This window comes from Psammomys obesus, unplaced genomic scaffold (genome assembly GCF_907164565.1).
Source record: "Psammomys obesus unplaced genomic scaffold, mPsaObe1.curated_primary_1811, whole genome shotgun sequence".
Taxonomy (NCBI): domain Eukaryota; kingdom Metazoa; phylum Chordata; class Mammalia; order Rodentia; family Muridae; genus Psammomys; species Psammomys obesus.
This window is the reverse complement of record NW_026596051.1, coordinates 36,086,496-36,105,605: the sequence shown is the minus strand read 5'-3', so window position 1 is coordinate 36,105,605 and position 19,110 is coordinate 36,086,496. Positions and strand designations below refer to the sequence as shown.

The window sequence follows — 19,110 nt, the reverse complement described above, 5'->3', positions numbered from 1 at the left end:
CCAGGCAGCACTTGTGAAGAGCATCTAAAGGCAGATACGCTACAAATGACCCCAAGGAAGCAGAGATAACAGATGGTGCAAATAATAGACAATTGAAAAGCACGGGGGGGGGGGGGGGAACAGGCTCAGAGAGGAAATAGTGCAAATATATATATATATATATATATATATATATATATATTAGCCTCTTTAAAGAGAAGAAACTAACATAGAGGTGATAAATGACCTAGTGTAAATGGCCTACCTAACCTTCGTGTGAATTTGTAAACACTAAGCAATGTTTCAAGTTTGAATTGAAAAAAATTAGTGCTAAGCGTTTAAAAAAATTCTTATCAGATCACTAGCTCACCATTAATCTAAAGTAACAGAGATTTCAGTAGGCACAAAATAATAAACATAGTAATTATAGAAATAGTTTACATAAATCACTAAATTGTTATAAAGCATAAGCAACAACAGTGAATTTCGGAGGGGAGGCAGTCTGATTCCTAGAATGTTCACACTGTAATAGGGGAGACAGCCAGTTTTCAACAATGGAAAAAATCTACTAGGTATGCAAAGAAATGAGCTACAGTTTTTCACAAGAGGGAAAAGTAAAAAGAAATTAACAGACACTGTCTTCAGGAATCCTAGACAGATTACACCAGTCTTGTCCCACCCAGTGTGGCCCCTTGTTTGCTTTTACTTACCCTTCACTAGAAGGCATAAACTACGTTGTGGCAGTGTTCAAAGTCTTGGTCCTAACTCTTGAGCCTAAACATGCTATGTTCTCCCTCCAGAATGTTCTTTTCCCACTGCTTTGCATAACTCAGGCTGCTCACTCCGACACTATTCTTGTCTATCTGCTCAGAGGCGCCTTTTCATCTGCCCTTCTAGAATAGCCCGGCCTTCTCCAACTTTCTACACTTTCTGACACCTGGACTGCTCAGTTAGTTCATCTCTCTCAAATGCTTCTCTCCCTTTCTTTCTTGCATATCTACTTTGCTAGCATGAAAAGCCTTTGCCGGCAGGTCCTTTATTTGTAAGTCCTGTCCTTTATTTGTATACACATTTCTGTGGGACACTCAGAGCCCTGAGTCAGAACAGAGAGTACTCAGCCAATGAACAGAGGCAATCTACACATGTTGATTATAACAATAAATATGAAAAGCTTAAAGGACACCAGTGAGGTGTCTCCCTCAGCTCAGAAACCTTGTTTAACAAGATTTGTCAGAGAGGGCGTGTCCAGGGATGATTCTTCAGTGAGGCAATGTCTTGTGCCACCATGGCTTTCATTTCCATCCTGGGAAGGTGTGTGGAGGGAAGATGTGGGTGGCGGTAAGAAAGAAAACTAGCCTTGAAGCACCTTGGCCGGGGACTGAGAGTACTTCACGGAACTTTAGGTAAATGTCTCTACCTAAGAAAGCCAGGCCAGTTCTGACTGTGGTAGTACTGTAGATGACCCTCACTTTTCAAAATATATTCCTCTGGCAGAGGTTGGAAAATGCAACAGGCAATGTGACATGTTGCCTAGAATTGCCTAAATGCCAGAGACAGTTGTCTGTGCATAAAGTGAACTCTGTCTCTAGCAAAGTGTCCTTGCTTCCTTAAGGCCTAAGACCATCCAAAAGAGGTGACTCTAGAGAGCTCAATTCATGAAGAGCTGTGAGTTTATCTCAGGTTGTGCCTCAGTTTCTTTGCAGCTGTATCATAGGTTTATTATAAAGACTACATGAGTTAATGCATACAATATACTTAACATGATTCAGGCTGCTTAGCATGCCTCAGAATATAGTAGCTCATGTATCTATAACTACTCCTAACTTATTATTGTAATTGAACATATAAACATCTTGAAATTATTATAAAGATCTTATCTTAGGGCTGGAAATAGAATGCAACAGTAGACCATGTGCCTAGCATATGTGAGACAGGAGTTAATATTCAGTGTCCCCAGGGGTCTTTTATGAGACTGTTTCTCCAAACAAGGACCATGTACGGATATGGCCTAGCGCCTCTGCTTGGATGTGGCCCACGGTAGCTCGGTATCCAGGTGGGTACGCTAGTGGGGGAAGGGACTGTTTCTGACATGGACTCAATAGCTGGCTCTTTGACCTCCCCTCCCACCCCTTGGGGAGGAGCGGCCCTGCTAGGCCACAGAGGAGGACTTTACAGCCAGTCCTGGGGAAACCTGGTGGGCCAGGGTCAGATGAAGGGGGAGGAGGACCTCCCCTATCAGTGGACTTGGAGGGGGGCAGGGAGGAGATGGGGAGGGAGGGTGGGATTGGGAGGGAATGAGGGAGTGGGCTACAGCAGGGATACAGAGTTAATAAACTGTAACTAATATTAAAAAATATATCTCCAGTGCTCCCAGCACACACACAAAAGAGCTGAAATTGCACTGTGTTGCAACCTAGAACTTCTGTAAAGAGGGCGGTTGCTGGCTTTTATATTATTTGCTGGGGTACCCCTATATAATGCTCTGTAGTATGAGGCCTTTACATTTTAGTTCTAATAGGTGCTGGTCATTTCCCTACCTGTGTTAGACACTGGCCATGCTTCCTGTTGAAGGAGAGATGAGCCAAGCTTGTCAGGCCTGTGTTTAAGTAAAAGCTAAGATTTTATAGTACCTCCTGTTACCTCAAGTGTAGGGACACTTTTTTTCTAGCTATTTAGAGACATTTTATTTTTTCTGATTTTCTATTTTTTCAATATAAGTTATTGGAAAAAGTCCCTGGGATGAAGGATTAAACAACAATTTTAGGTGTACAACACATCTAAATTAGTTTGAATAAATAAATGTTGCAATACTACTATATGCTATATATTGAGAGAGCAATAATGAAACAAGAACACAGCCTGAACCTTCTGAAGTCCGTAACACTGAGAGGGAGATGAGCTTGGGAGATACTGAAGTTTTCTGCCCAGGCACATGAGAGCCTAGAGAAGGGCTCTTTTTTTTTTTTTTCATCTGCACAGCTTTTATTATCAATCAATCAAACATGCTTCTCACACTGTCCTATGAAAACCTACTTGTTAGTTTCTTTTTTTTTTTTTTGTCTGTAAATTCTTTTTTTTTTTAATTTTATTTTTTTCTTATCAGTTACATTTTATTAACTCTGTATCCCAGCTGTGTCTCGAACCCTCATTCCCTCCCAGTCCCTCCCTCCCTCATCTCCACCGTGCCCCTTGCCAGGTCCACTGATAGGGGGGACCTCCTCCCCATTCATCTGATCCTGTTTTATCAGGTATCTTCAGGACTAGATGCAAAGCTCTCCTCTGTGGCCTAACAGGACTGCTCCTCCCTTGAGGGGTGGGGAGGCCAAAGAGCCAGTCATTGAGTTCCTGTTAGAAATAGTCCTTGTTCCCCTCACTATGGGAAACCAGTTGGTTACTGAGCTACCACAGGCTACATCTGAGCAGAGGTTCTAGGTTACATTCATACATGGTCCTTGGTTGCATGTCAGTCTCAGAAAAGACCCTGTGCCCAGATATATTTGGTCCTTGTGGAGCTCCTATCCTTTCCTCATCAGACTAACTTTTAACTCCCCTTCTTTCTTATGATTCCCTGTACTCTGCCAAAGGTTTGGTCATGAGTCTTTGCTTTGAAAACACTGCTAGTTAGAGTCTTTCAAATGCGCTCAGTAGACTCCTGTCAATGTTCAATGTGCATCCCATCTGTCTTTCAAAACGAGGATTGATAATCTTACCCCATGTCCGCTCTCTTGATTATCTTTTTTAGGTGTATAGATTTCATTATGTTTATCATATCTTATAGGTCTATATAAGTGAGTATATACCATGTTTGTCTTTCTCCTTCTGCGATATTTCACTCAGGATGATCTTTTCTAGATCCCACCATTTGCCTGCAAATTTCATGATTTCCTCCTTTTTGATTGCTGAGTAGTATTCCATTGTGTAAAAATACCACAATTTCTGTACCCATTCCTCCATTGATGGACATCTGGGTTGTTTCCAGGTTCTGGCTATTACAAATAAAGCTGCTATAAACATGGTTGAGCAAATATCCCTTTTGTGTACTTGAGCAAACTTTGGGTATATACCTAGCAGTGGTATAGCTGGGTCTTGAGGAAGCACTATTCCTAATTGTCTTAGAAAGCACCAGATAGATTTCCAGAGTGGTTGTACCAGTTTACATTCCCACCAGCAGTGGAGTAGGGTTCCCCTTTCTCCACAACCTCTCCAGCATGTGTTGTCCCTTGAGTTTTTCATCTTGGCCATTCTGATGGGTGTAAGGTGATATCTCAGGGTCGTTTTGATTTGCATTTCCCTGATGGCTAATGAGGATGAGCATTTCTTTAAGTGTTTAGAGAAGGGCTCTTAACCTAGCAAGGATTCAGTGATGCATCCAAACAGGATCATGCGTGAACTGAGCCTTCAGGACAACCATGGGAAAAGCTGACTGGTCTACTCTAAGCTGGAAACAATGTCACGCATGAAGTGGGAAGCAACATAGTGCTTGTGTCAGAGTATGTGGCTGTGTGTGAGAAAAAACAGTTGGAAATTGATATTAATTTTTAAAAAGTAAGATGGGAAATGGTAAGATATAAAGCTAGGTAGTAGAATGTACAGGGGTCAGACTCCGGGGAGCTCCACTGTGCATGTCATACCGAGAAGCCTAGATGTTAAACTTTTCAGCAACACTAAGAAACTTTAAGAAAAATGGGCATCTTCAGATTCTCATTTTGGGTATATAACTGAGACAAACTAGAAAAGTTAAGGAGGAGACACCCCTGTAGACGGGCATTACCATTACACTAGATACGGCAAGACCAGATGAAGGGCAAAGCAGTGGTCGAGTGAGGAAGAGATGACCCCAGATGAAAGCAAAACAATCTGGAGACATAGATGAGGCAGGGCAAGCCTGAGACATCTAGGATGACTTCCATGTTTCAGCCCTTGAGTTACTCGGTAGATGAAAGTGGCAGTTAATATATATATATATATATTATATATATATATTATATATATATATATATATATGTATGTTGGTTGCATGTGGTTTTAATCTGCTTTCTTTATTTTTTCTGAAGGACACAGCAAAATAATATACTCAGCTGGGTCATATTAGGTTTGAGGTAATCACATAACAGGTTAGAACTAGAAAGAAATATTAGTAATGAACAAATAGATACACGAAAGCAGAGGCAAACATGGGGAAATCTGTGATGACAGCAGAGCAAGAGAAAAAAGTCATAAGGAGCCAGGTCTCAGGACTGAAGGGTGTAAGATGAACAGGCAGGAAAACATCTGGCTTTCGGATGGAGCTTGACACTGCTACTTGCAACCACCATGGCTGCTTTTTCGGCTTTCAGTACATGGGTATATGTCAGGCCCTGCACTGGTGTTTTATAACATACCCGTGGGGTCATATCTTACGTTGATGAGACTCGAGGTCAGGGAAGTCATGGAACTTACCAAGGTCATGGAGTGAGTTGGCAGAGCTCGGATCTGAACACGGATCTACTGGGTTACGAAGCATATGCTCCTAACTCCTCTAAAGCAAAAGTTCTCAGGGTGCAGCTTAACCCCATCAGGACAAGGACAGCTACATGATACATTTTCAAGCCTCATAAAAGACCCGGACACTGACCGTTAAATAGTAAATGCGGGGTGATATGTGATCACTTCTTAGCAAGTCAATACTTTTCTTCGCAATCTTCACATTTATTAAACACCACCCTGGATGCTTACAAAGACAAGGAGCCGCAGCACAGGCCAGTCCGTCCCCCAGCTCCTGTGCTGTGCTGGCAACACAGAGTGAAGGCCCTGGTTAGCACTCCTCAAGGAAAGCTACTTGCCTTAGACATGGGCATTGACGCTGACTCAGCTTCTTAAAAAATTACTGGTCCCAAGCAGAGCTGGAGGGCTGTGCAAAGTTTGGCATTAAACTGCACAACATGGAGGAAGCCACTAAAGTACACCTTTTATAGAAGGAAGGGTTATTTTAGAGGATAATTTGTGTTCCTTTTAAGGACAAAATGAGAAAGTTACAGCCCCAGTACAAAGCTGTTATGTCCCCACTTCCCTCCAGAGGAAGCAGCAGCATCTCTTACCATTGGGTGGATAAAAGACAGCATATTCTTCTAATCCTAGTTTTCCTGTAGGAGAAAGCCATACAGTAAGTAAAAAAAAAAAAAAAAAAAAAAAATTAAAACCAACATTCTGTGAATGTGCTAATAAGAAATGGATCATATGTGGGATTTAAAAACCATAGTCTAACTTTTATTTCATGATATGGAATTAGCTGAAAATCTGTCAGCTAATCATCTGATGCCAACAAAGCCTTTTAGGAATTAAACTCAATAATATTGATTAAACAATGCTTTCAAATTTCCTTAAGCACTGGAGAATAATTTATAAACATAAAATTGAATTTCTGAATTTAACAACCCTGTTTATTAAAGCAAGTCTTGCCATATCCCATTAGCTTATGTTTTTAGGAAATGTGCTGAGGAATTCAATTTAAATATCTTCAAATATGTAACAGTCGCATATACCCTGACTCCCAGCATTGTTTGAATGACCAGAGAAAGAAGATGAACATTTGAAAATAGAGTTGTTCCAGGAAAGTACATTCTCTATAATGTTCAACATCTCACTTTCCCATCTTCCACTGAATAACTTTAGGTGTGTGCTGGCTAGTTTTTATGTCAACTTGACACAAGCTATAGTCATCATAAGGATCAAACCTCAATCGAGAAACTGTCTCCATGAGACCAGGTTGTAAGCAGACAAGCCTTAGTGACTGATGGGAGAGGGCTCAGCCCATTGTGGTTCCTGGGCTCTAGAGCATCATCTTAACAGTTTCTGCACAACTCTGAATTGTCAAAAAGACAGTCATTCTTACATTGGTATTTAAATTAAAATTTATTATTAAGTTTTTTTGTTACTGTTTTTTTTCTTTATTAATTACACTTTATTCACTTTGTATCACCCCTCCGTGGTTCCCTCCCTCCTCCCGTCCCAATCCCTCCCTTCCTCCACCCTCTGCATGCATGCCCCTCCCCAAGTCCACTGATAGAGAAGGACTTCTTTTCCTTCCTTCTGATCCTAGTCAATTAGGTCTCATCAGGAGTGGCTGAGTTGAGTTTTTTTGTTTTTTTTTTTTTTTAATTGGGTGTGTAAGGCAGAAAGACGATAAGAGTCAAAGTGGGGCTGCTGATCTTTACATGGGGAAAAGAACAGAATGATGAAAAACAGACACACAATTGACCAGAGCAGTAGATATGGAGACAAGCACAGCAAATACAGGGTATGGTGCCCACCTAGACCTTTTGAATTATAATCTAGGCCAAACCACAAAATAATAGAATTTGTTTGCTGGCGTCTTTTCAATGGGCTTTAAGGGTTTCAATGTTCAGACGCGAGGGAAACTGATGATAGGTTGGTAGACATGACATATAGGCTAGTTCATAAAGGGCCTATAATTTGTGGGGTGGAATGGGCAGCTTTTCAGGCACTATGGCTATGTAGGGGCTGGCATGACGAGAGCACAGCGTGAGATAATCAGGGAGGGTAAGAAAACCAGGTTTAAGATGACGCGGGCAGACAGATGGTCTTAAAAATTATAGCTCACTTCGGCCATTCGTGAAGTTACAATTCAATTGTATAATCACTCTGTGTGCCGGCTGAGATGCACACAGAGTGTGTGCGCACAGGGGTGTGCGTGCGTGCGTGTGTGTGTGTGTGTGTGTGTGTGTGTGCGTGCGTGCGCGTGCGTGTGTGTGTGTGTGTGTGTGCGTGCATGTGTGCGTGTATGTGTACAGATGTGTGCATGTAGAGGCCAGAGGTCAACGTCAGCTGCCTTCCTAGACCACTCTCCACCTTAATTTCTGACACTCCAGCTGGGACGGCTGGCCAGGGAGCCTCTCGGACCCGCCTGTCTCTGTGTCAGGTCATAGGCGCACTGCTTCACCTTTCCCTATTTGCCCCCAGACTTGGAACAGCAGAAAACGAAGTTGCTAACCGTGTGCTGATTTTCCTATGTGTTATCTGGAAACTCAAGTCACCTGTGAGAAACTTTTGCTGGGGAAGCAAAGTCAGACCTTCCTGTTTGCACCACAGGCAGTTTATTGACTGAGCCAATCTCCACCTCAACAGTCTCTTTCGATACAAAAGAAAGGGAGTTTTTAATGTCTTCATTTCAGAAGCAAAGCAGCCCCACACTGGGGAAGGGAGCCTGACTCCAGCACAAGATGCTGCAGTCTGTCCTGGGGCAAGAGCTTGAACACCCAGGCAGCAGTGGTCTCTTCCTCTGTGGAAGCAGCAGATAGGCCACCCACGGACATACAAGGCACCGAGATGTGAGTGCCTGGGTGTTTACCACCCAGTGAAAAGGAGAGAAGGCTGAGTTGGTTCTGTCTTCAGGTGCTGACAGGACCCTGAAAGGGTCATGTGGTATGCCGAGGCAGTGTTGGAGAGACCACTAGAATAAAAACTATAGGGTAGGATAGCATGTATATCGTGCCATAACCATAAGTTTAGCAGCACGAGAATTCAAGAACTAATTTATAAAAAGAAAGTTAAGAAAAACTGAAAAGATAAATCTCTGGGGTGGGTTGGTTCATGAGTAATGAGAAGGAAAAAAGTGACAGATTTGGCACAGGAGATGGCAAAAACCAGTCTCTGGCACCAGTGGAGGCTTGGGTGCTGACACGGAAAGGAGGGCTATTGCAGAGAAAATGGAAACAATTTTCAGTTTAAAAACTGGAAATACTAATGAAAGATACAAAATATTCAAACATTACGGGAATGATTATATAAGCCTTTAGTAATTTCTCTTCAGGATTATTAAAATATTACCTCTGATGTATGATTTCGGTGGTGAAGCACTGTTGTATGCAAAGTGTCCCAGGACAGACGTATCCCGTGAAAAACAAAGTAATACCTGGATATAACATTGGAAAAATAAACGATGAGCACCGCTATAGAACAACTGATAGTAATTAAATGAATTGTAATTTCACAAGGGGGAAGCATAGTGGGGCTGCTGAAGTTCAGTGGTTTTCCAATGGGAAGAGCGCCCTCTAGCGGGCACACCTTCAGGAAAGGTTCACAGAGGGCCTCCCTGTGAAGGCAGCCAGTTCTCACAGAAATGTGTCCCTGTTTGCTCCCCAGACTTTGAACAGCTGAAAACGAAAGCTGCTCACTATGTGCTGATTTGCCTATGTTTTATCTGGAAACCAAAATCACCTGTGAGAAGCCTAACAGATGAAAAGTCCACCAGGGTACCCATGGGTATTCACACCCAAGCACTGAGGGGGCAGGAGACTGGAGCCAGACTTAGCTGGTGTGCAGCAGAAGTCGGGCATGTCAGGAATAACTGTGGGCACCGTACAGTCACTGTTTGCTGACAAATGCATCTCCTTCCCAGGGTAAAATGGTATAAAATGAATACTAGGTTGCTGATACTAACGATGTAAACCCTTAACATCACTAGCTGCACAGCTAAGAGTGGGTAAGGGGGCAAATTGCATGTTTTGCTGTTCTGTTTTTAACAACATTTTAAAATGTTTTATTAAACCAAGTTCAGAAAGAATGTTAGCGTCTACTGAGAAAATGTTTAATTTTGAACTATTATTATTATGGATATTTTCCAATAATGAGGCGAAGATCACTGGGCTCCAAACAGTCATAGGGTCATAAAATGTGATTAATCAGAGTATTGATCTCATCTCTTTGGTGTGTCCTGACTTATGATGTTTTTGAGATTATCATATCATCACAATATTTCCCCCTGTCCTTTTCTCTCTCCAACCCCTCCCATATAACCCATCTTATTTCATTCAAATTTATGGTTTCTTTCTTCCTTCCTTCCTTCCTTCCTTCCTTCCTTCCTTCCTTCCTTCCTTCCTTCCTTCCTTCCTTCCTTCCTTCCTTTCTTTCGGCTTAATGATTTTATTATTTTTTATTTTTTCATTAGTATTATTTACAATTCTTTCCCTTTGTATCCTGGGTGTAGCCCCCTCCCTCATCTCCTTCCAGTCCCACCCTTCCTTTTTCCCTCCCTCTTCCTCCCCTATCCATCTCCCCTAGTTCACTGTTAGGGCAAGTCCTCCTCTACTGTCTGACCCTAGCCTATCAGGTCTCAGCAGGATTGCCTGGATCCTCTTCCTCTGTGGGCTGCTTAGGTCATCCCACCAGAGAGAAGTGATCAGGAAGCAGGCAACCGAGTACATATCAGAGACTTTCTCTTCTCTTACTACAAGACCCACCTGGAGACTGGGCTGTCTACGGGCTACGTCTGAGCAGGGGTCTAGGTCCTCTCTGTGCATGGTCTTTGATTGCTGCATCAGTCTCTGCAGTCCCCCCTGGGCCCAGCCTTTTTTTCTTTTTTCTTTTTTTTTTTTTTTTTTTGGCTTTGTTGGTCTCCTTGTATGGGTCCTTCTATATCCCCCTTCTTCCATAAGATTCTCTGCGCTCTATCCAAAGATTGGCTGTGAGTCTCCGCATCTGCTTTGATCCTCTGCTGGGTGGAGTCTTTTAGAGAACATTGTGGTAGGCATCTTTCTTTTTAACTGTTGTTGTTGTTGGTGGTGGTGGTGGTGGTGGTGGTGGTGTGTGTGTGTGTGTGTGTGTTCCTAAATACATAAATCCAACGTGCTCAGCCCTTATAATGTTACTTATGTATACGTTTCTAGGGCTGACCATTTGGTACTAGGTAACCAACTGGCATGCTTTTTCTTAGAGGAGAATATTTCTGATCTCAGCATTCCTGAGTTGCCTGCACTACTTTGTCTAGAGCTGAGGCATTAGAAACTATCCCCCTTCCATGTTACTTTGTCTAAGAGGCCACGGATTTGAATGAAATAAGATGGAGGGGGGATTACATTGGAGGGATTGAGGAGAGGAAAGGAAAGAACGTTGTAATGATGCTATAATCTCAAGTTTAACAGGCCTCAAGCCCGATTGGTTATTGTCAAGGTATGCACACCACTAAGGGGTTACCATGCCATGCTGGTTATTGTGGTTCATAGGAATCATAGCTGAGGAGGACTACTAGTTGCTTGCCTCCCGTGGAAGCTGGCATAGTGCTTTCTGGTATCAGGAAAGCTAGGCCTCAGGGAGGAGGCATTGAGTCAAGTCCAACCTGGGCCCTGTGGGCCCTGTGCATGGTGTCTTTAGCAATAGGAACTTACTTCCACTTCTGGAGGACGGCCAAGGGTAGTATCAATAGCCTGGAATAACATGGGAGTCTCTGGGACCGCTCCTTCACCTAATGCTCCGGGATCACTTTAACAAGGGACAGAAAGATTGTAACAGAAGAGCAGAAAGCTTGCTGTGAGACTGTGTATCCTAGAACTGTGCAAAGCTACACCCATGTTAGGCCACATGGTTGCCTAAACACGACATGAACGGGAAAGAGACCAAGAGACATACAAATGTGGAAGGAGGAAAACTCCCGTGAGGCCTCAACCCTAGAAAAAGAACTACAGACAACTAAGAGCTCTTCCCTATGGAAGAGCACACTGAGTGCTTATCTAATATCAAATGGTCATCTCTGAAAACAAATACAAGTAACATTATATGGACTGAGTAGGTTGTATTTACATATTTCAGAATATATAAATATATTTGAAAGTTATTAATTGTTGAGTAGTATCCCATTGTGTGAATGTACCACAATTTCTGTATCCATTCCTCCATTGAGGGGCATCTGGGTTGTGTCCAGGTTCTGGCTATTACAAATAAAGCTGCTATGAACATGGTTGAGCAAATATCCTTGTTGTATACTTGAGCAGATTTTGGATATATACCTAGCAGTGGTATAGCTGGATATTGAGGTAGCACTATTCCTAATTATCTGAGAAAGCGCCATACTGATTTCCAAAGTGGTTGTATAAGGTTATATTCTCACCAGCAATGGAGGAGGGTTCCCCTTTATCCACATCCTCTCCACTATGTGCTGTCACTTGAGGTTTTGATTTTAGCCATTCTGATGGGTGTAAGGTGAAATCTCAGGGTCATTTTGATTTGCCTGTCTTTGATAGCTAAGGACATTGAACATTTCTTTAAGGGTTTCTCTGCCATATGATAGTCCTCTATTGAAAATTCTGTTTAGTTCTGTACCCCATTTTTTAACTGGATTACTTGGTTTGTTGTTTAACTTCTTGAGTTCTTTTTAAACAATTATAGAAAAAAGGGCCATGAATTTAAAAGACAGCAAGTTGTGGGGGAGGGTGTGTAGGGAGGAAAGGGAAGGAAGAAATGATGTAATTATAATTTCAAAAATTAAGAAATTAAAAAATTGGTCTGATAGAGGCCATTAAATTGATGGTCTGCAAATGGTCAGATTATTGAGAATTAAATACTAGACCCAATATAATCATCAGGCTCTTCATAAGTGAGAGCAAAAGGCAGCTAGGTCAAAGTGAGATGCTAGCTCTCCATTGGCTTAGGAAATGAGGGAAGCAGCTGTGAGGCAAAGGATGAGAGCATTCCAAAAGAAGGGAAAGGAAAAAAATGGGTTCTTCTTCAGAATCCCTAAAAATAACACAGCCCTGTGAAAACTGTGAATGTAGCCAGGTAAAATCATTCCTTTCTGTGTTTCAGATTCTCAAAGGGTTTATTTACTTTAAGCCACTAAATTATAAAAATGCATAAGTCACAGCAATAAGCTAATACAACAATAGACGGATAAAATAACTAAATCTAAATAAAGGAAAATACTCAAAGATAGGCTGTAATAATCTATCACTGCATCAGAGAGGAACCCTAAGGAAATGCCTATGTCAACGTCCCCTCAGTTTAGCAGGCTGTGGTAGCACAGTAACTTTAGAAGAAGCTCTGTGCTTAAATATATCCCCATAGAGGCCCTGCTGCCTGCGGCCTCAGGAAGGCAAGACATCTGAGACTTCTCTAAGGAGAACACTGGGACTGTAAAGTGAGAATGCCAGAGGTAGTGTGTTAGACAGTGGGTACCGGGGTGCAACCCTGGGGCACAAGCAGAGAGCTGCCAACTCCACTCTAGACTGAGCAGGTTTAACTCTGATTTTTCTGTAAGGAGATGACAGATTTGTTGTAAATCTGCTAGGGTATACCCTCAGAAGGGTGTGATCACTTACAAATTAAGAAAAAAAAAATGCATGTCCTAGCTGAGATTACTCACAGCAGGAATCTCCATTACTGAAAAATTGTAAGAAACCAGACACAAATATGAACTGTGGTTGCTAATGAAGTGTTAGACCAAGACGGTCTAGATGAGACCTGATAGACTAGGGTCAGATAGAAGGGGAGGAGGTCCTCCCCTATCAGTGGACTAAGGAGAGGACAGAGGCTAGGGAGGGTGGGTGTGATTAGGAGGAGACGAGGGAGGGGGCTACAGCCGACATACAAAGTAAATAAATAAATTAATAAATAGAATTAAAAATTTTTATATACCAAGAAAATTCTACTGAGATAATGAAGCAGGAAGCACACAAAGCTACCTTCTATCCAGACAACTACTGCACTGGGTCTGATATAACTCTCTGGGAAGCATGGAGTCTACTGACATCTTGGGATTTTCAGAGGGACCTCTGGTAACAAACTGTGGTTAATCTAGTCCACGCCAGCTTGAAACACAGCAGCATTTACCTATACACTGTTGACAAACAGCTGTGTGTATGTTTTTAAGGCTCTTCTAAGCAAATAACTACCACATATAACCTCACCAAAGACAACTGTGGTTTTTTACTTAATTTATCAGTAACCAGATTTCAGTTTTCTAGTTACCATTTTAAAATGCGTAACCTAGCAAATTCCAGCATGCCTGCTGTTTCCTTAATTGTAGAGAAATTTGACTCCGAATCCCATGTCAGATGGGAGCTGACAGCTCCATCCTGTGGTATTGGATAGCTGCACATATCTCGGACACCTGCATCCTGACTGCTGATGGCTACTTCTGCCCAGAGTGGTGCAGAGGCAGATGGTCGCGATGGAGAAGAAGGGGAGGTCACAGTATTATGCAGACCTCCACTACTACCTGCTCACTGCTGTCTAGCTGACGTGAAGGCCCTGGGATTTAAAGAGATAATCATCCTACCCCCACTTCCTTCTTCTGTCTTCTTGTTAGGAGACAGGTCATAAGAGCAGATGCCCGTAACTATGGAGAAAGTTAGGGAGTAATCTTACGTGCCCAGGTCAAAGTGCAGGCTCAGAAAAGCTTTGTAGAGGCCTCAGCGTTATATCTCATGCTGATATCAGAAATAACTTACAAAAATCAGCCACACAATAACAGAAAAAATATGGGCTGACACGTGAGGAGAATGTAATTTTCAGAGATATATTATTATACTCAAATGTCCAGTTTTCAACAAAAATCATAATGAATAAAGAAATTGGAAAGTATGGGCCGTTTAAAAGAAAAAGTCAAATGAAATTGTTCCTGAAAAGATCTGATGGCAAATTTAATAGGTTTGGGTGTTGGTATAATGATCTCAAAAATGCTCACATAAAGACATATGTGGAGAAAATAAACTGAAATTTGTATAAAATGGAAACCCAACCAAGAGACAACAAACTCAGAAAAACAGCAACAAAACAAGTGACTCTGGAGGTAAGAAAGACAATATCTGAAATGAAAATTCACTGGAAGGATGAAAGGCAGATTTGACCAGGCAGAATATATTCACCAGAGCTGAGGATAAAGCAAAGGAACAAATGGGTTTAGGGAAAAGAAGAAAAAAAAAAAGTAAAGTGAACAGAGACATCAGAACCTGCGACATTACACTGACCACTGTTCATATGTTGTAGAGTTCAAAAGAAGGAGAGAATGAAGAAAAAAGGAGGGGAGATAACTTTTGGGTTTAATAGCTTAGGAATCCCAGATTAAAACACTGGAGATGAGAAAACGGCGAGAAATTTGCAAAGCTGAGTAAGAGTGCCAGTAGGTAAGGCACACGGAAGCTCATGAACACAGGATCCCAGATGTTCTTGACTAAGAGAAGAAAGGCTACTGAAGAGGGCCTGACCAGTTGTGCACAGCATCTCACAGTGGCTGTGACTACATGCTCAAGGCCTGCATAAGATCAAGCTGGACAAACTGTTTAGATGGCGGGGGGGGGGGAGGTCAAGAAGTCCCACCCCAGCTGCCGAACTATCGGCAACTGAAGACTGATGAGGGAAAGTCTGTTTTCTTTGGAGATGCACCCTCTGACAGGCTACCCACGCTACAGGAGACGGTCCCCATCACTGCAGCCCTAACTGGACTCAATGTTTTGGTGTTGGTGTTGTTTGAGTTTTTCAACAAACGAGGAAATGTGAATGCATATTTTATATGCATGGATGAAATTCTCAAACAATAAAAGAATTAAACATTGATTAAAACATTTCCATTCTACTGACCTCTGTGCAATTGTAGAATTTTAACTGCTTTTGCATAGAACTGAACATAAACCTCTATTATACTTGTCAAATTCTATTTATAGATCTACAATTCTCCCAATTTCCCCAAAGATATAAGCTTTAATAAATACCATCTTGTCCTAACACCCAACAGTGTTTATGTGAGAACATTCGGTCCTTTGATACATAAATAAAAAATGCCTAGAGGCTGGCTTGACAGTGCAATAGGAAAAGTACTTGCTCTGCAATCATGAAGACCAGAGTTCAGATCCCCTCCACCCCACCCCCAGACTGCTAGGTGGGTGTGGCGGCCTGCTTGTCATTCCAGCACCAGCACCTGGAAGGTGCAGACAGAGGATCCCCAGATGAAATAAGAGGAAGTGAGACTTCTGGCATTGATGATGGCGGCTTCTACGTGTAGACACACACACAGGCATGTGAACTTGTACTCGTGTGTACCCAATCGCATGTGAACACACAGTGCAGAGGAAAAGCCCCGATTGCCGTGGGCCTTTCTTAAACCCCTTTCAGTGACGGGTCATACTACAAATGCAGCATATTTTCCAGCTCTGATACTCCGAACACGCTACGTACGATGAAGATTTAGCCTGGAGCACAGAGTAAATCCTCCTTCTTTACTACATGGATTCTTTTCTAGGAAATTTTATGTGCTTTGGATATGTTAACTTATGGACACTGTGATAATGCCATTTAGTACAGGAACCTAAATAGTTCTGTTAAACCAACCAATTTACTTTTGCTGAATAATGGATGGTTCATGATTGAACACATTTAAAAACTCTGAGGTAACTGAAAACTCAGTATCACTAAATATTTATAAAAAATTGTGGTACATTTACAAAATGGAATACTTCTCAACTATTAAAAACAAATAAACAAAAAAAAAACCCCACAAATTTGCAGACAAATGGATAGAACTAGAAAAGATCATCCTAAGTGGGGTGACTCAGACCCAAAAAGAGGCACATGGTATGTACTCGCTTATACGCAGATATTAGACCTTTATTACAGGGTGACCATACTACAGTCCACAGACCGAAAGAACAAGTAACACAGACTCTAAGTAAGAAGAAGGGCCCAAGGGAGGGCACCTGGATGTCACTCAGAAGGGGAAACAGAATAGACAGCAGAAGTGGATGAAGAGAGGGAACTGGACAGGAGCTGAAAAGGGAAGGAAAACAAGGGTAGCGATCAGATGTGGGGAGAACAACTGTGGGGGGAGGTGAGAGGGCTGAGAACAAGAAGGGAAACTGGGGGGGGCATCTCTTTGTCACGCTGGAGGCCTGCAATTGGTAGCTCTTGGGAGGACATGGCTGTGGTCTAGCTGAGACTCCTAAAGGGGGAGAGGGGAGCATGGAGACTGAAGTGAGCACCTCCTAGCCAGGCAGGACTAGTGGAAGGAGGGGAACAACAACCCACCAACAAAACCTGTGATCCAAAAATTACCCTGCCTGCAAGAAGTGCAGGGATAAAGAGGGAGCAAAGATTGAGGGAAAGCCCAACCAATAATTGGTCCGTCCCACAGCAGAGAGCCAGCCCCTGGCACTAATAGTGATGCTCTGCTCTGCTTGCAGAGAGGAGCCTAACTTAACTGTAGTGTGGGAGAGCTCCAGCCAGCAGCAGATCGGACAGATGGTGGGACTGGCAGCCAAGTGTGGGGCGGTCCTATGGCAGTGTTGGGGAAGAGAGAAGGACCCGGAAGGGACAGGAACCACACAAGAACACCAACAGAGACAACTTACCCAGTCCCATGGGGGCTTTCGGAGACTGAGCACGCATGGTCTAGACCTAGGCCCCTGCACACACGGAGCAATAAGCTTCTTGGCCTTGATATGGGTCGCCTGGTGAGTGGAGGTGGAGGGGCTGTTTCTAACATGGATTCTATTGCCTGCTTTTGGATAACTTCCCTCTGGCAGGGATGCCTTGTCTGGCCTCAGAGGATGAAGATAGGCCCAGTCCTGATGTGACTTGATGTGCTGGAAAAGGTTGATATGGGCGGGGGAGCTCTCCTTTTTTGTGGGAAAGGGAAAGAGGAAGGGAAAAGAGAGGAAGTGGCGGAGGGGGAGGAGAGGAGGGAGGGAGCCCCCTTGGGATGTCAAACAAAGTTAAAAAACAAAATTAAATTTAAAAAGTATTTCATGAAAAATAAGAACTAAATTGAGATGTTAGGAGGTTGATTTCGTGTTGAAGATGTTGTCTCCCCAGCACATGTGCTGCATGCTAAGACACAGAAGCAGCAGAAACAGATGCTCGGGGCCAGCCTTCTGCAGGCGTAACATGGCCAGGTGCCTTGAAGACCACTGGAGAGTCCCTCTGCTGAACTAGGCACCAGCTCATCACACGCCACAAAATTCTCCAGTCTACTCACAGAATTAAATAAACTCTCATCAGATGGGAGGAACAGGAACCCTCAGTATGCCAGAAAAGCCAGTTTTACTCTGTCATCATTAACAGTTTTCCTTAGAGCAGCTGTGTTGCTAGAAAACTGACAATGGGAACATAATCAAAGATGAGAAAAGTTTCCCTATCTTACTGTTTTCACTGACATACACATACATATGTATAGATAAAAATATAGAAAATTTTCCCTGAAGAAAAAGAACTCACACAGTGGACTGTTTTTAATGCATAGAATGATATATATTAAACTTTCGATACTTCAGACTAATTTTATCATAATTATATTGAAAAAATTTCATATATCTTATTTTAATCATGTTTCCTTCTAGCAATTCCTCCTGGTTCTTCACCACCACCTACTCCACTGAACATTGTTCTTTTTTTCTTCCTTTAACAAAATAAATAAAAACATGCACGCAAACATTGATAAGACAAAAAAAAAAATCCCAAACAAAGCAAAACGAAGTAAAAAGTCCACAGAAATAACACTGAGTTTGTTTTGTATTGGCCACCTAATTCTGGGCCTGGGGCCTGTCCTGGAGTGTGGTGGATAGAACTGTTGACAATCTATTGGAAAAAAGAACTGATTTCCTCTTTGTCAGTGGGTGTCAACTGCAGATAGCTTCTTGGTTAGGGATGGGAGCCTGTGTTCCCTTGCCTCTCTCAGTGCTGGACACCATCTGGCTTGAACCAATACAGGCTGTGATGTATGTGCTGTCACAGTTTCTGTGAGTCCACATGTGTATCAGTCTTGTTGTGTCTGGAAGATACTGTCCCTGGAGTCATCCACCATCTCTGGATCTTAGAATCTTTCTGTCTCTTCTTCCATGTGGCTCTGAGGCTTAAGGAGAGGAGATTGATTAATTTAGGATGGAGTGCCCCAAACTCTCTCACTTTCCGCATACTGTCCAATTCTGGATCTTTGTGTTAATTCCCATCTACTGCAAGAAGAAGCTTCTCTGGTGAGAGCTGAGGGAAGCATTGATTTATCGGTATAGCAGTATGTCATTAGGAACCATTTGATTACTATGTTCCTTTAGCACAACCCATAGGTTGAGAAGCATAGGAGTGACATATCAGCTGTCTACATTATGATTCCTAATAGTAACAATATCACAGTTATGAAGTAGCAATGAAATAATTCTAGGGTTGGGGTCACCACAACATAAGGAACTGTATTAACAAGTCACAGAATTAGGAAGGTTAAGAACCACTGCCTTGTGGAGTTCCTGTCCTCTCCAGATCTTACTGTTTCCCACTTCTTTCCTATGATTCCCTGCACTCTGCCCAAAGGTTGCCCATAAGTCTCAGTATCTGCATTGATAGTCTGCAGGGTAGAGCCTTTCAGAGGTCCTCTGTGTC

At 42.5% G+C, this 19,110-nt stretch overlaps 1 protein-coding gene across 3 annotated transcripts in view; it reads right to left on the bottom strand.

Moving 5' to 3' along the window:
- Tbc1d19 (TBC1 domain family member 19) overlaps positions 1-19,110 on the bottom strand; it is a 142,854-nt gene that overhangs the window by 45,387 nt on the left and 78,357 nt on the right. For all 3 annotated transcript variants that reach the window (XR_008722010.1, XM_055623932.1, XM_055623933.1), the window contains 2 exons: positions 8,806-8,890; positions 6,057-6,101 (listed from right to left, as the gene is read on the bottom strand). Coding sequence is in view for 2 of the 3 variants with exons in the window: in XM_055623932.1 (XP_055479907.1) it covers positions 6,057-6,101; positions 8,806-8,890 (130 nt within the window). In the remaining variant the exon portion in view is untranslated. The remainder of the gene's footprint in view (positions 1-6,056; positions 6,102-8,805; positions 8,891-19,110) is intronic.